Below are 17,198 nucleotides of genomic sequence, written 5' to 3' on the forward strand. Positions count from 1 at the left end.
GACTATAAGTCGCATTTATTTACCGTAGAAATGTATTTCTCAAAAACATTCAGTTATTCAATTACACAATAGCACACAGAACAACAGGCTCAGGCTGAATGCCGCTGAATACCGGTGTCCGGTATGTGATGAATAAAAAAATAAAATAAATAAATAAATAAAAATATTAACACATTAATAAAGAACATACCTGGGAGGCGGAATAGGCTAAATTGGTTGTAAAGTCGCTATGGAATAAGGCCTATGCTAAATGCCCAAAAATGTAATGTGTCCGGTATGTTAACGTACCGTAACACAACAGTTATTCAACCACCGTACATATTATAGCACACAGAACAACAGGCTCAATAGGTGTCCGGTATGTTACCGTAACACAACAGTTATTCAACCACCGTACATATTATAGCACACAGAACAACAGGCTCAATAGGTGTCCGGTATGTTACCGTAACACAACAGTTATTCAACCACCGTACATATTATAGCACACAGAACAACAGGCTCAATAGGTGTCCGGTATGTTAACGTAACACAACAGTTATTCAACCACCGTACATATTATAGCACACAGAACAACAGGCTCAATAGGTGTCCAGTATGTTAACGTAACACATTAATGAATAAAGATGAACACATTAATAAAGAACATAGGCCTACCTGGGAGGCTGAATAGGCGAAAACGGACATAACAAGCCAGCGAGTCCAACAAGCAAAGTCATTGATATTCATCTCCTTGGCCACTGCCAGGGCGTGGAGACGTAACTGCACTGTTGACAAGCCTCTCCCGGCAGCACGTTGTTCAAGCACCCATCTGTGGACTCGTTCCTCCATCTCTGGCCATCTAGCTTTCAGCCCGCGATTGGCTTTCTTCGTTTTCTTCATGGCAGTGAGAGTAACCTCTGCTTTTCGCCAGTCCCTCACAAGTTTCTCACTCACTCCAAACTTTCTTTCTGTTGCTCGATTACCGTTTTCGGCTGCATATTTTACAAGTTGCAGTTTGTAATCTGCAGAATAGGATTTTCTTTTTGACTCCATTTTGTTTGTGTCATCAGCTGTCTTTTTCAGTGGTAGGCCTACTCGTTGTCACACGCCTAGAGCGCCCTCTCGTGGTTGTAGACGGTAATGTTTACTCCTTGGTTCATGTCAGTCAGAGATTACCGTATAGTCAGGTTCACTATGTTTCAATTTAAACTTTCGTGGGAATTTTTTGGGGATTTGCTAATCTATACATTTTTGGAAAGGGCATTGTATGAGGAATCAGAAAATATATGTTTCCATTTGCACAGATGTCTGAAAGGCGGCCATCTTGGCATTTACAAAATGGCCGCCATAATACACACGTTTTGTAATATCTTGGCTTCTAAATAAGCTAGAACATCTGCTAAACCTACATTTTCAGGGTCAAGGAATCCAATGGTTGTAGTTACAAAGCTATTTTTTGTATTCTTCAAAAAAAATAAAAGTATATGGGCACAGGCAGCCATTGCTCTGCAGGATCCATAATTGGATCCCCTGCAAAATTGGTACTCCAAACATGAGGATGGCATGCTTAAACCAACAACCACAGACGTCCTCCCAGCCCCAAAGTCCATCATTGAGATGGTACAATGCAAATGCAAAACTGACTGTTCTTCTGGCAGATGTTCATGCAGAGCTAAGAACTTAGCCTGTACCGACATGTGTCAGTGCAGCAGCCAGTGCCAGAACGATGACGTTTCCCAAGCCGTGACGCACGAAAGTGATGATGATGAACTAATCTAACAGCCCAGCTCACATTGGCACGCATTGGACTCGCCATTCACATATCACATCACACATAGCATAAACGCTTATACATAGTCAAGAGACACAACCCGCCTGTCATTACACATAGAGTAAATACACATCCCACAAACAGATCAACCAGCACACTATACACTCCCCACATTCCTCCCATTCATTTATTTTGTTTCATTCCCTATTTTTATCATTAAATATGATATACGGAGCTTATTCTCCATGCCGCACCCACCTTGAAGTCCTGGCTGAGAGCGTTCCTCACTTCCAGTTTGCGCCAACTCAAGATCCCCAAAATCTGGCGAAGAGCCCTAGTTGTTGCGATCCCTAAACCGAATAAGCCTGAAGGGGACCCTAAGAGTTACCGTCCCATCTCTCTGTTATGCATCCCCTTCAAGATCCTCGAGCGTCTCATCTACACCCGCATCGAACCAATTGTCGACCCGCTGCTCCCACGTGAGCAGGCCGGGTTCCGACGCGGGAGGTCGACCGTGGATCAAGTCACCCTTATGACTAAAGACATCGAGGATTGCTTTTCGGCAAAAAAGAAGGCCGGGGCCGTCTTTATAGACCTGACGGCTGCCTACGATACCGTATGGCATCGCAGCCTCACCTGCAAGCTGCTCCGCCTGCTGCCGGACAGGCACATGGTCAGAATGATCATGGAGCTCATCCGTAACCGCAGCTTTACTCTCACCACCGGTTGCGGACAGCTAAGCAGGCTTCGACGCTTTAAGAACAGCGTCCCTCAGGGATCGGTCCTGGCCCCCCTCCTCTATAATATATACACCTATGACCTGCCCAACACACTCTCGCGGAAGTACGCCTACGCAGACGACCTCGCAGTGGTGTACTCTGCTGGAAATTGGCAGTCTGTGGAGGGGATTCTGAGCCAGGACATGCAGACACTAGTGGCATACTTCCGGAAATGGAGATTGAAGCTTAGCGAGGCAAAGACGGTATCGGCTGCCTTCCACCTTAACAACAGGGAGGCTAAACGTGAGCTTAGAGTATACCTAGATGGAACTCCCCTGCCATGTTCCGCTGAGCCAATCTATCTCGGCGTGACATTGGACAGGACGCTCACGTTTCGCCGGCACCTCGAGTCACTGCGCAAGAAGTTAACAGCTTGTGTGGCGTTGATGAGGCGACTGGTTGGCTCGGGCTGGGGCGCCGGCGCAAAGACCTTGCGCACGGCAGCCCTAGCCCTCGTTTATTCAACTAGTGAATACTGCGCCCCAGTATGGTGTCGCAGTGCCCACACCCGCCTCATCGACTCGCCTATAAACGAAGCCTTGCGCATTGTGACAGGATGCCTGCGTCCTACCCCAGTGGACAACCTTCCCATCCTAGCAGGCATCCAGCCCGCAGGCCTCCGCCGCATGGGAGCCACAGCACGTCTCGCCTGCCGGGCCGTGGAGCTTAATAACCATCTGCTCCACGATAGGCTCACTATAACAGCGGAGCCCTCCCGGCGTCTCAAGTTGAGACACCCATTTGTGCCTGCCGCACAGGATCTCAGGCAGCAATGCAGAGATCTTAACATCAGTGAGGCAGGATGGGCGGATTATATGTGGCGCGCGGAGTGGGAGGCAAACACCTCCAAACTCCGCGACCACATCCCAGTCGCCGGCCCTGAGCCCCTCGGGATGGACTTGCCAAGGCTATCCTGGGTGAGGCTCAATCGTCTCCGGACCGGCGTCGGGCGTTTCCGTTCATCAATGCACAGATGGGGCTTGGCCCCAAATGCGTTGTGCGAGTGTGACGCAGAGGACCAAACCGCAGACCATGTTATCCTGGATTGCCCGGTGTACCACCCACCCAACGGGATGCATGGTCTGTCGGTACTAGATGACGAGACGATGACGTGGCTTCTGGAGGGGTGTCCAGAAATATAGCCCGGGTGAGCCCCTCAACCAGGTCTCGGGGTGGTAAAAGGGTAGCCCCTCGGCCCCGAGCCTGGTGGAGTGGAGAGGAAAACAACTACCCATACGCCGAAAGAAGATCATTAAATATGCCATTAGGCTAAATATTTACCTGCCTCTGTATTGCCTTACTGGTTGCTGGCTGTTGCCATAACATCCAAAAATGTATAGATTAGCAAATCCCCCCAAAAAGCCAACAAAAGTTTAAATCATAACATTGAGACTATCGAATGCAGGAGGTTGTCATGATCATACTGTGGTCTGTGGACTCACGTATGGAAGTAATAGAAAAACAAAAATTTCTTAAAGTATAAGTTACACATTTTTATGTGATGATATTAATAAAAAAGAATACAAAAAATTGCTTTGTAACTACAACCATTGGATTCCTTGACCCTGAAAATGTAGGTTTAGCAGTTAAAATCAATGTTCTAGCTTATTTAGAAGCCAAGATATTACAAAACGTGTGTATTATGGCAGCCATTTTGTAAATGCCAAGATGGCCGCCTTTCAGACATCTGTGCAAATGGAAACATATATTTTCTGATTCCTCATACAATGCCCTTTCCAAAAATGTATAGATTAGCAAATCCCCAAAAAATTCCCACGAAATTATATAACAAACCTGACTAGTATGTCAGTTCATACTAGTCAGGTTCAGTTCATTCAGAGATTATGAATTATTGATATATAAGTCGCACCTGACTATAAGTCGCAGGACCAGCCAAAGTATGAAAAAAACCGCGACTTATAGTCCGGAAAATACGGTATATTAGATTTGGAGAAAAAAAAAATATGATTTGTTAAATTATATTTTAATATGATGACCGGAATATATCACGTTTGTCGTGTAAATCGAATTCTTCCCGGACACGATGTCCGACGGCAAATTTTTCTAACGGAAACCCTGGTGTGTGTGTGTGTGTGTGTCTTGGGCGTATCTGTCAGTCACATGTATATTATACGGTAACCTATGTTCAGTGCTGTAGTTCCCCATGTTCTGCTGCAGCTGTAGCATCAGGATATGTTGGTATTTGATCACCTTATATAAAACATCGATCACCTTATATAAAACATTGCCGCTCGGCACCAGTGACCACCCCGCAACTGATGTGAAAAATCCTGGAGGAAACACTTATATATTTATTTATTTTTATCAAAAGTACCGATTTAAGTACCGTTTCGGTACCGGTACCGTTTTTAAAGTATCGATTTGGCACCGCTATCGAATAAAACCAAACGGTACCCAACCCTAGTTATGATGACCTTCTGTTAGCGTCAGAGTATGGTAAGTGTTGTTAGAGTCAGAGTATGGTAAGTGTTGTTAGAGTCAGAGTATGGTAAGGTGTTGTTAGAGTCAGAATATGGTAAGGTGTTGTTAGAGTCAGAGTATGGTAAGTGTTGTTAGAGTCAGAGTATGGTAAGTGTTGTTAGAGTCAGAGTATGGTAAGTGTTGTTAGAGTCAGAGTATGGTAAGTGTTGTTAGAGTCAGAGTATGGTAAGTGTTGTTAGAGTCAGAGTATGGTAAGTGTTGTTAGAGTCAGAGTATGGTAAGTGTTGTTAGAGTCAGAGTATGGTAAGGTGTTGTTAGAGTCAGAGTATGGTAAGTGTTGTTAGAGTCAGAGTATGGTAAGTGTTGTTAGAGTCAGAGTATGGTAAGGTGTTGTTAGAGTCAGAGTATGGTAAGTGTTGTTAGAGTCAGAGTATGGTAAGTGTTGTTAGAGTCAGAGTATGGTAAGTGTTGTTAGAGTCAGAGTATGGTAAGGTGTTGTTAGAGTCAGAGTATGGTAAGTGTTGTTAGAGTCAGAGTATGGTAAATGTTGTTAGAGTCAGAGTATGGTAAGTGTTGTTAGAGTCAGAGTATGGTAAGTGTTGTTAGAGTCAGAGTATGGTAAGTGTTGCTAGAGTCAGAGTATGGTAAGTGTTGTTAGAGTCAGAGTATGGTAAGTGTTGTTAGAGTCAGAGTATGGTAAGTGTTGTTAGAGTCAGAGTATGGTAAGTGTTGTTAGAGTCAGAGTATGGTAAGTGTTGTTAGAGTCAGAGTATGGTAAGGTGTTGTTAGAGTCAGAGTATGGTAAGTGTTGTTAGAGTCAGAGTATGGTAAGGTGTTGTTAGACTGACTGGACTCTGGACTGGAGAAGGGCTGAGCTGCAGGGACGGTATACCTTCTGTCAGATTCTCCTTCTATGCACAGGAACACTGAAGCTCTTCTATGCACAGGAACACTAAAGCTCTTCAAAAGTGACTATTGAGTCACCTATACCTCCCTGATGGTGGAGCAGAACAGGGCTGTCCTTCTATATAACACAGTTATATAATACAGTTATATAACACAAGAATAAAAACACAGCAGTGCGGTGTAGCCAATCAGGTCAAAAAAGCAGGAAATCCTGTTTAACACTTAATCAGCCATGAGGGGTCATTTAACCTGTGAGTAAAACACATGTTTATATCTATGCACTCAATCAAATTTCAGGACCCTCCTTTCATGACTTTTCCTAGATATGTGCGTTCTACCACCCAGTATCCTCACATTTTCAAAACCACATCAGGACAAGCTAGTATAAAGCTATTTTGCAGTTTTTTTTGTGTAGGAAGTAGGGGTGCAACGGTTCTCAGTTTTATTACGGACGGTACTGTTCGCGTTCCACGGTTCAATACACTAGTGAACCGTGGCGGTTTTCGATTTATGCTGCGTTTCATTCAAAGTCGAGTTGGTCTGGAACGCACTTGCTTCTTGTTCAAATGTTTGTTTATGGCGAGCAGAGTTGAGAACATGGCAACAGTTTGAGGAAGCCCTGTATTGCTACAAATCTGCGTTGTGGGGTCATTCATTCTGGTTTTGGTATTGAATACAGCGATGAGGGAACAAAAACAGTGAACAGAAACGCGTGTCGTATATGCTCTTAAAATGCGCATAATGGGTATATGGGCTACAGCTGGTACAGCTCTCATGGCTAAAGTGCATTTTTACTTTCATTTCCTATTATATACTAGTCCTCAAGCCTAAGAGGCACTTTTTTGTGACGGCAGCTGGTGAAACCGTAAACTACTTGCGTGAAATGGCTATATGTATACTTTGTGGATTCATTGTTATTGTTTTACGGAGGCTAACGGTAAGTGATACATGGCTTGTAAACATACTTTAATTTTAGGATGTGTTCAAAAGCAAGGACTGTGTGATCATCTAATTATGTGTAGTTATGTGTTTTTAGCATGTTGATGTTCTATCAGCATGTTGTGATGTTATTAAAATACAGTTTAGACGTTCGTAGCGATGTGCTTTGTTAGCCGTTTGTTTCCGGTTTAAATTACTGCCAGTTTAACCCTATATGTGCCTGAGGTCTAACAACATTCAAATGAGTCTAACTTCGTCATTTTACAAAGTGTTTATGTAATTGTTTTACATTTGAAAGTGTTTAATTTTGTTTATATATATATGTACATTCAGTGTTTCCTCCAGGATTTTTCACATTAGTGGCGGGGTGGTCGTCTTTCGCGCGCACAGCGCGCGCGATTTTTTCCCCAAAAAAACCAAATATAATTTCTTAAATAGCGGTTAAGTCATTAAAGCCGAGCAGGTGATTTTATATAGAAGGTGATCAAATACCAATATTGTTATGTACGACAGTATGTCATTGCAGCACTTTGTTGCACTTTACGACGGCACGTTCTGTTAGAGCTTTACGACTGTGTGTGTGTGTGTGTGTGTGCGTTGTCAGAATGAATGGCACTTGACAGTAAACGGATCTCAGTTTGTATACCTGTGTGGATCTACATTTATTAGCATAACACAAACATAATAAATTAGATAGAACAACCCTGTTCATTAATGTTCATTAAAGCTTGAGTTCATGTTCATGTTCGCACTGTTACTGTGTTGTGTGCCAATGCACCCCTGTGTGGAGGTCACGGGAGGGGGCGGGTGCTGTGTGTGTTATTGAGACCGTTGGGAGAGAGAGCTCGGGTGAACTAAGAAAGTTGTGTATGAGATAGTTTACAATTAAACGCACAGATTACATGAGAGAAGCTATCTGTCATTATTTCAACCACTGTCCAAGTGGGGACGTTACAATACTTTCGTTTTAGAACGAAACGTTAGCCGCTAGCAGCCACCATTCTTGAGCAAAACATGATACAAACAAACATTCAAATACTCGTGTCGTCTTGATTTTTTTTCCAATTTCAATGTATGACGCATCATTTGAAAGCTTACCATCTGTAGTTTCAGACTATGTAAACAAACGAAAAATTACGTAAGCAAATGGTTATTATTTATCTGGTATAGATACCACTTCTGCGCCGAATGTACCGCCACCGGCACAAATCCGCACCCGACATTGTAATTACCGTAATTTCTAAACGGTTTGTGCTATCGAAAAAAATCCAACTGTCCCTGAAAGCTGAGATGTTGCACTTCAACCAACATATAGGGTATTATGGTAAAATGTGACGTGAGGACATTCTCAGAGTCAGTTTACTCACAGTGATTGGCGGAGCGTTCAGGGACACATGCTTTTTTTCAGTTCTCCGGTCATAATAACTCGCTGCCTTTCTGCGCAGCCTGAATCAAAGTGGACTGTCTGAATCATTTGGTGGCGGAGGAAATTCATTCGTGGCGGCCCGCCACCAATAAATGCATATAGAGGAAACACTGACATTATACAATATACCAGTCATATTCTGGAATGTGTCTAAATGTTAAAGTTGAAAATAAAGTAAAGTAAAAGTTTGTAAATAAACAGTAGACATTTAACCACGTACCGAAACCAAACCGAAACCGTGACCCAAAAACCGAGGTTCATACCGAACCATACCATACCATACCAACTGAACCGTTGCACCCCTAGTAGGAAGCAGGCTAATTTACAAGCGGCCAACTAGTGGTCGTTATGTGTAAATAGCAGCTTTGCATTGAAAAAGAGGCCCCCAAGGCGGCTCTTTTAGTAGGTAAAAAGGAATAAATCCCCATCCCTGGGTTGTGATAGTGATTGTGTGGTGTGTGTGTGTGTGTGTGTGTGTGTGTGTGTGTGTGTGTGTGTGTGTGTGTGTGTGTGTGATTAAGTGTGATTGTGTGGTGTCCTGACGGAGCCCTGACCTCCAGCAGCGGGGGGAAGTCCTCCATGTTGAAGGCGTCCAACAGGCCAGAGCTGCTCTGGTAGGTGGGGCTCCCGCACAGCTCCACCTGCACGTTGACCGGGTCGATGATGGACAGGGCCGTCTCCTGCTCACTGCCTAGTCGACAGGAGAACACCTGGGGGGGGGCGGGGGGGAGACACACCACACAGGTTAGAACCACTTCAATCAAAACCAAACCGACACCGGTTCACATACGCTTCCAGATTCTGCCTGGACATAGCCTGACAATAAAACTTGTTGTAACTTTATAGGTTACATGATTGATTCATGTTACATCATTGATTGACAGCTAAAAGAGTTATTATTTATCGGTAAGAGAGTTAAAAAAGAAGTACATTTCTGTTGTATTAGCTAACAATGGGTAGAACTGCAGGTTCCAGAATGCCTTGCAGCAAGACGTCATATAAGTTGACAGTTTGTTGTTTTTTGAGAAATGCAAATTGTACATCCAGAATGGAAAGTGAATATCTAATACCTCGTTTTATTGAATTGAAAGTGATCACAAGCGTATGCAGTGGCGTAGCGGACGGGCCCGCAAGCGACGCACCGCGGGGGGGCCCCAGCCACTAGGGGGCCCCCTAACATTGGTTGCTAGCACCCCCTCTCATTGCTCTCACTTGTTTGTACCTTTTGCTAAGTCAAGCATTTAGAATGTAGAGTGCATATTGCGAAATTTCGCAACGTCAATAATGCATCGGACAGTGTTTCCTCCAGGATTTTTCACATTAGTGGCGGAGTGTTCTTTTTTCGCGCGCGTAGCGTATGCAACACGCACTGGCGCTCAATACAAAGACGTAATTTCACCGAAAAATAGAGGGTGGCAACATAAAAAAAAAATGTGCCCTGTTTACCCGTACCTCCGCCGTTCTGTTCGTGGTGATTTGGGAGGCAATAGATTATTTTTGCCCCGCGCATATTGCCCTGTAATTAGACCACGCGACCACAGCTCCGTTGTGTCTCTTATTGTCCAAATGTTCCCTGAATTTTAGCTGCATGTTTTTCCAGCATGTAAATCCGTTGTCAATAAAAATTTGACTCCCCTTCTTTCCCCCTGCCACATTATTATATATACGAATTGTACATCCAGAATGGAAAGTTAATATCTAATACCTCATTTTATTGAATTGAAAGTGATCACAAGTGTATGCAGTGGCGTAGCGGACGGGCCCGCAAGCGACGCACCGCGGGGGGGCCCCAGCCACTAGGGGGCCCCCTAACATTGGTTGCTAGCACCCCCTCTCATTGCTCTCACTTGTTTGTACCTTTTGCTAAGTCAAGCATTTAGAATGTAGAGTGCATATTGCGAAATTTGTCGTTTGTGACATTTACCAACGTTTATGCTATCAATAGTTCGAAGCTAGCGTTAGATGCGAGGCTGCTCGGGAACATTATTTGTTTCACAAAATAGCCTGATTTAGTTGACCATGAACATCAGACTAGACTACATTACGAATGTTCATTTAAAATACTCTATAGTGAGCACTGGTATAAGAACATGAACCAGAGAACAGCAGTAAATGCAAGAACCCAAGGTCGTCGCTGATGTTGCATTTTACGTTTACAGGATTAAAGGGACGGGCGACGGGCGAAGAGAGAGGGAAGGGATTTCCAGAAATCCAAATGTCCCGCTAAATTCGGACCAATCACAAAACTGTTTTGCAAGCGCGTCGCCGACGAGGTTAATTGCAACATTGTAACATATTGTAACTACATCCTAAATCGGAACGAAATGTAGGTCTGAAAGCGGCCTAAACTAGCTTCAATCAGATTTTTTTCTGTTCTCCGGTCATAAAGTGGACTGAATCAATTAGTGGCGGAGAAAATGTCTTTGTGGCGGCCCGCCACGAATAAATGCATATAGAGGAAACACTGTCGGACTCTAAAAAACGCACGTTTTTTTTTACTTCCGTTGCGAAAGGGCCCCCGCCGCCACCTTGCGGGGGGGCCTCGGGATTTTGCGGTACGCCACTGAGTGTATGTCAGCAGATTTGTATATAAAGAACCTTTCGCTTGATAACACCAGTCCTAGCCATCATTTCAGAAGGTAGAAATACTCAGGGTTCCCACATCTTCTGAAACATCAAATTCAAGCACCTTTCAAGACTCAATTCCCTCAAATTCAAGGACCCAACACGGCATAGTTTGAGACAGAACTAGTTGACGAGCTAAGTATAAAACATTTTTTATATACCCATGTCTATTTTCAAAAACTTTTAAGACCATGATTTCTTTTTCTCAAATTCACAAACTTCCAAGGATTTCAAGGACCCGTGGGAACCCTGAATATTACAACACTAGTTGTAATTGTAACAACACTACTACAACGCTCTACCTCCTGCGCCACAGCCGCCCCTAGAATGTAGAAACACTACAACACTAGTCAGAGGAGTGCCGGCCCACCTCGATGCCGGCCAGGCTGCCAGAGAAGGGGCGGTCCAGCAGACGGGGTTTGTAGGTCAGGACAGTGGTGCCCTTCAGAATGATGGCCTGGGTGTCCAGACAGGAGGAATCCTCCACCACCACAAACTCAGTGCCTAAAGGAAAACAGATAGAAAACACATCCAAACCTTGGTTTAAGGCAAGGCAAGTTTATTTGTATAGCACATTTCACACAACAGGGGCAATTCAAAGTGCTTTACATACATCATTTTTTAAAATACAGCAAGAGGAGCAAAGTAAGAAAATAAAAATCACAATGAATAAAAGCAAATATAAGAAGTAAATAGATAAAACATTTCATATTAATGGATAAAATACACAAAATACCTCTGCAAAACATGAGCGTTAGCTAAAAATGTTTAGGTTTTGGGCCTGTTTGATTTCTTCAGGGAGTAAGACCACCTAAGTCTATATGAGTGTGTAGTGTCTATATGTATCTACTGTATCTACCTACACTAGGGGCCGGTTTCACAGACAAGGCTTAAGCCTAATCCTAGACTAAAAAGCATCATCAATGGCGATTCTACATTGAAAGCGTGATTTAGTCCAGGAGTAGGGCTTAAGCCTTGTCTGTGAAACCGGCCCTCTATGTTGTAGTATCCAGGGTTTTCTCCATAGCAGGTTTAGGGAGGGCCACTTAAGTGTGTTTTCTAAACCACTGTGCGAGAAAAACTAAGCTTGTTAGCGAAGCACTGCTAATTTAGTAACAGTGCTGCTGCTGACCTGTTACGTTGACCTTGACCTCCAGGTATCTCTCCTGAGTGACCGGCACAGTGGACCTCTTGGTGACCACGCCGCTCTTGACCGTCTTGGGCATGACGGTGGCGGCGGCGGTGCCGGGGTCGCTGCTCCCGCTGGGCCAGCGCTGGCGAGGGGTGGAGCCTCCTGGCGCTCCCTCCACCACCGGCATGCGCAGGAAGTCACGGACCAGCTGGAGCCAATCAAAGATGAGGAAGACTCGCAGGTTGTTGAGGACCATGGTGAAGCAGGAGGAGTCCCGGGTAGACCTAGACAGGGGGGGGGGGGGGGGGGATCAGGATTAGTTAGGAAGCGGTTTCCTTTGACGGAGGATTTAGGGTGTTTGAATTGGAAGGTTGACAAGCGTCACGTTTTTTTTTTTTTTTTTCTGTGTTTGTTTACTTTGAGCCACGAAAGTGTGAGATTCTCTAACACTCCCCACAAGGAACAGGACAGATGAAAGACTACTCGGGGGGGGGGGGGGGCTTTAAGGTAGGAACAGCCTTCCTAGCCAGCTAAGGGCAGTTTGTGTGTTTTTTTATTTTTATGTTTTTAACTTATTATGTTTTTAGGCTGTTTTTGTTTTTAACTTATTATGTTTTTTGCTGTTTTTTAAAACTCTGTAGCACTCTGAGCTTCTTTTGAATGAAAAGTGCAATACAAATAAAATGCATTATTATTATTATTATTATTATTATTATTATTATTATTATGTGACTGATTCTTTAGGTTGAGGTAAATTTCAACGCTGCAGTACAGACAACGAAATAAAATAAGATTGAAAAGCTCAATTCTTTTCTGATTCATTCATAATAAAAAAATAAAAAAACATCTCCCATTAAAAAAGCAGGCTATTTAATCCGTTGAAGCTGTGTACGCTGATATTCATTCTGCAATCATTATCAAAGGACATGAACTCAATAAGTGAATGACTGAGAGGGTTTCCGTATAGGAACAGTTTCAGTGTTTCAGTGCAGGAACAGTTTCAGTGCAGGAACAGTTTCAGTGTTTCAGTGTAGGAACAGTTCCAGTGTTTCAGTGCAGGAACAGTTTCAGTGTAGGAACAGTTTCAGTGTAGGAACAGTTTCAGTGTTTCAGTGCAGGAACAGTTTCAGTGTAGGAACAGTTCCAGTGTAGGAACAGTTTCAGTGTAGGAACAGTTCCAGTGTAGGAACAGTTTCAGTGTAGGAACAGTTCCAGTGTATGAACAGTTTCAGTGTAGGAACAGTTCCAGTGTAGGAACAGTTTCAGTGTAGGAACAGTTCCAGTGTAGGAACAGTTTCAGTGTAGGAACAGTTCCAGTGTAGGAACAGTTTCAGTGTAGGAACAGTTCCAGTGTAGGTGACGGTACTTTACCTGTAGTGCAGCTCCAGTTGGAGCGAGGCCCGGTTGGTGCCTGCTTTGGAAGGCTGGAGGATGCAGTCAAAGACGTTGTGCTTGCCCCCCCCTCCACCGGAGGCCGAGGAGGCCGGGCCGCACCCTGTGTAGCGCGTGTCGTACGCCAGCAGGGAGTGGGACACCAGGTTCACAGACTTGGAGCCGTTGGAGAAACTCTCAAACAGCAGCTTGGATTTCATGAAATCAAACCTTGATGAAGGAAGTGGTTCAATTATTGCCTAAACCCCAGAATACAACACGTTAAGACTTAAAAGAGAAATTCTTGCACTGAACACTCGCAAAGACCCTCTCCCCATCAGTTCTGCAGGGTCAATAACTTTTTAAACAGACATTTTTAAATACAAATTAGAGGTGGGACATGATTTTAAAAGATTATCTAATTAATTAGAGGCTTTGTAATTAATTCATTGAAATGAATCGCATTTTAATCAAATATAAACATTTAACACGAGAAGCAAGTTTTCAATTCAAATGGATTTGGTATACAAGTGAATCAATGAATAGAATAGAATATGTTGTCTGCAATCGAGAAAAGTCTCTCACAAGGGACAGAAGTGGCAGGGCTGGCCAAATACCCCCCCCCCAAAAAATAATAAAAGTGCGTTTAAAAAGTTAACGTGTGACGTGGGCTGGCAATGGAGTAGGACGTGTTTCGCTTGAGCTCCCGTCAGACTTCTGTTTTATTTAAGTTAATAAGCGTTTTACATTACAAAATACTGTGAAACCTGTCCCTAACATATTCCTAAAATCAAAAGTCTGTGTATGTAGGGGTCAATGGCTGCAAATCTGCGCAAATATAAGTACAATCCGTCAACTACTAGGCCAAACGCCACCGCGACATCGAGTCCCACAGCTACCCCGGCTCAGACAGCCCCGCCCCGGACAGACAGCCTAGTGATGGACGCTGTAGCATTGAAAACAGAGATTCTCCTCTCGCTGAAATCAGACATTGTCGAGGTGATAAAGACAGAGATTAAAAATGCACTAGCCGAAGATTTCAACTATATTAAAAGTGAACTTCAAGCAGTAAAATCGGAAATAATTAACAATACTGCGGCGGTTCAGTCTGAGATTAAAGGCTACAATCACGGAGGTGGAGGGCGGCCTATCAACGTGGTCGGACGAAGTGGTGGCCCTGCGGACTACGGTGACGGGCTTGAAAGCAGAGGTAACCGGGCTCAGAGAGAAATGCGACGACATGGAGGGAAGAATGAGGAGATGCAACATCAGAATACTAGGGGTGGCCGAGACGAATGGATCATGCTCTACTGCATCGGTCTCGAAACTACTGAGGGAAGCGCTACAACTGGATAGAGATGTGCTTGTGGACCGTTCACACAGAACCCTGGCTCCGAGGAGACCGGAGGGGAAACCACGCGCCATCATTGCTAAACTCCATTACTACCAGGACTGCGTTGAGGTGCTGAGCTGCGCGCGCACTCGAGCTCCTCTCCGGGTCAACGGGCAGACCATTGCCATCTTTCCGGATTATGCTGTCAGCGTCGCCAGGGCCAGGGCTGCGTTCACGGAGGTCAGGAAGCTGCTGCGCAACCGTCAGGGCGTCCGGTATGGCATACTGTTCCCAGCCCGACTCCGCATCACACACAACGGAGAAGAAAAGGAATTCACAGATGCAGACAAAGCGATGGACTACGTTAAGAAGAACGTCATCCCTGCAACAGGCTAAGGGTAGGTTGCCCCCAGCCACGGGCCAGTGGGGCTCAGTGTCATTACAAGACCAACTCTGACGGGACGATATCTGTTATGGTATATATTACCATCGTCAATGCCACCCCTTTGTTGTTATTGTAGTTCTTCACAGCAGTTATATACAAGTATATGCAAGTGTTGAAAGAGACTGGACATATATGCTAGTTCAATTTAAAACTTACCCCAAGGGGGAAATAATCTATCTGTTTATTCATAAGGGGCAGGGAAGTGAAAATTACCTGACCAGGAGACTGTTTTTATTTGTTTCTTAATTTCCACTGCGTTAATGCTTCTCTCCGATCCTTTTATTTATTTCTGTCTCTAGACATAATTATTATGAAAATTACCTGACCAGGAGACTGTTTTTATTTGTTTCTTAATTTCCACTGCGTTAATGCTTCTCTCCGATCCTTTTATTTATTTCTGTCTCTAGACATAATTATTATTATTTAATTTTCACTTCCCTGCCCTCTTATTTCTTATTTATTTATTTTTTTATATATATATATATATATATATACAATGTAAAATGTATTTGACAATGTCAAAATTGAGGTTAGGGGGTTTTCACCCTCCTTTTGTTTTACCTCAAGGTTCGACGGGAGCCTGAAATGTTAAAAAACTACTCCTAGTTATTCTGTTTGGTACTATAACCAAGCAAAGGCGAACACTCTTAAAGGTTGTTCGCACAGCTGCCTGTTCAGACTCGCAGCCTGGGACCATGTCCCAAAAGTCTGTCCAGACACATGTCGGTTGAGTGTCCGGATTTTTCATTTTTATTTCTATGTTCAGATCCCACTGTTCCACAGGGATCATACCGGAAGAATAAGAGCAACGTGTATGTTTATGTATTTTGTTTTCTTTTACATTATTTTGTTTTTTTCCCTTATATATACTCCCCAACTCCCCCACACCTCCTACCCATACCCACCCCTCATATATCCACACACCCACACTCACACAATCACACACATAGACACTGTACTACATGCAGTTCACAATCTTCTCCTATTCATGTGCCTATCCTTGCCATCACCATACCTACAGGTACAATTAAGATCCTCCCTAATTCTTACTCTGAACCATGGGATCACTTAAGGTTATAAGCTACAACGTTAAAGGCCTTCACAATCCTATAAAACGAAAGAAAATCCTTAATCAGCTAAAAAGAGCCAACTGTCAGATAGCATTCCTACAGGAGACCCACCTGTCGGATATGGAACATGAGAAACTAAAGAAATCCTGGGCAGACAGCGTGTTCTACTCATCACATCAGTCAGGTAGAAAGAGAGGAGTGGCTATATTGATACATAGGCAGGTTAACTTTACACCAACAACGGTCCACAAGGACATTGAGGGAAGATTCATTTTAGTGAATGGATCTATAGATGGGATACATGTATCCCTCATGAACATATATGCTCCAAATGAGGATGAGCCCGGCTTCATTAGCACAGTCATTAACACAGCAATGCAACACAGCTCCGGTATCCTACTGTTGGGAGGAGACTTCAACTGCGTTATGTCCCAGCTAATGGATAGACAACCTACCTCCAAAACTCCCACTTCTAGAATGAGTAGAATGCTTAAACACTTGTCGATAGAATCAGGCCTAGTGGACGTTTGGAGAAGCAGATTCCCTAAAGGTAGAGATTTTACTTTCTACTCGCACAGACATTCATCTTATTCAAGAATTGATTATTTATTTACACCCAAAGCAGAACTACACAGGATAGAAGACATAAAGATCTTACCAATTACTCTATCTGATCATGCACCTCTTGCATTATCATGGAACATAGGTCACAGGCCAAAAACCAAACAATGGAGATTAAATACATCACTTCTAAATGATGAGGAATTTATCACATTTGTAACAACTGAACTAATTAATTTAATTAATTAATTAATTAATTAATTTTTCTTTTTTTTAATTTTGCAGACGCTTTTATCCAAAGCGACTTACAATTACGAATTACAGGGACATTCCCCTTGGAGTAACTGAGGGCTAAGTGCCTTACCCAAGGGCACACTAGTAGTGGTGTGGCTTCAGGCGGGATTTGAACTCACAAC

At 43.6% G+C, this 17,198-nt stretch overlaps 1 protein-coding gene across 1 annotated transcript in view; it reads right to left on the reverse strand.

Annotated features, from left to right (window-relative positions):
• vps13d (vacuolar protein sorting 13 homolog D) overlaps positions 1-17,198 on the reverse strand; it is a gene marked incomplete at its 5' end in the record, with an annotated part of 203,052 nt that overhangs the window by 109,427 nt on the left and 76,427 nt on the right. Inside the window, 4 exons of the mRNA XM_080534330.1 lie at positions 8,800-8,955; positions 11,241-11,374; positions 12,003-12,286; positions 13,374-13,604. Of these exons, the coding sequence (XP_080390456.1) occupies positions 8,800-8,955; positions 11,241-11,374; positions 12,003-12,286; positions 13,374-13,604 (805 nt within the window). The remainder of the gene's footprint in view (positions 1-8,799; positions 8,956-11,240; positions 11,375-12,002; positions 12,287-13,373; positions 13,605-17,198) is intronic.

The sequence above is a fragment of the Nansenia antarctica genome (genome assembly GCF_963989245.1).
Source record: "Nansenia antarctica genome assembly, chromosome: 6".
NCBI lineage: Eukaryota > Metazoa > Chordata > Actinopteri > Argentiniformes > Microstomatidae > Nansenia > Nansenia antarctica.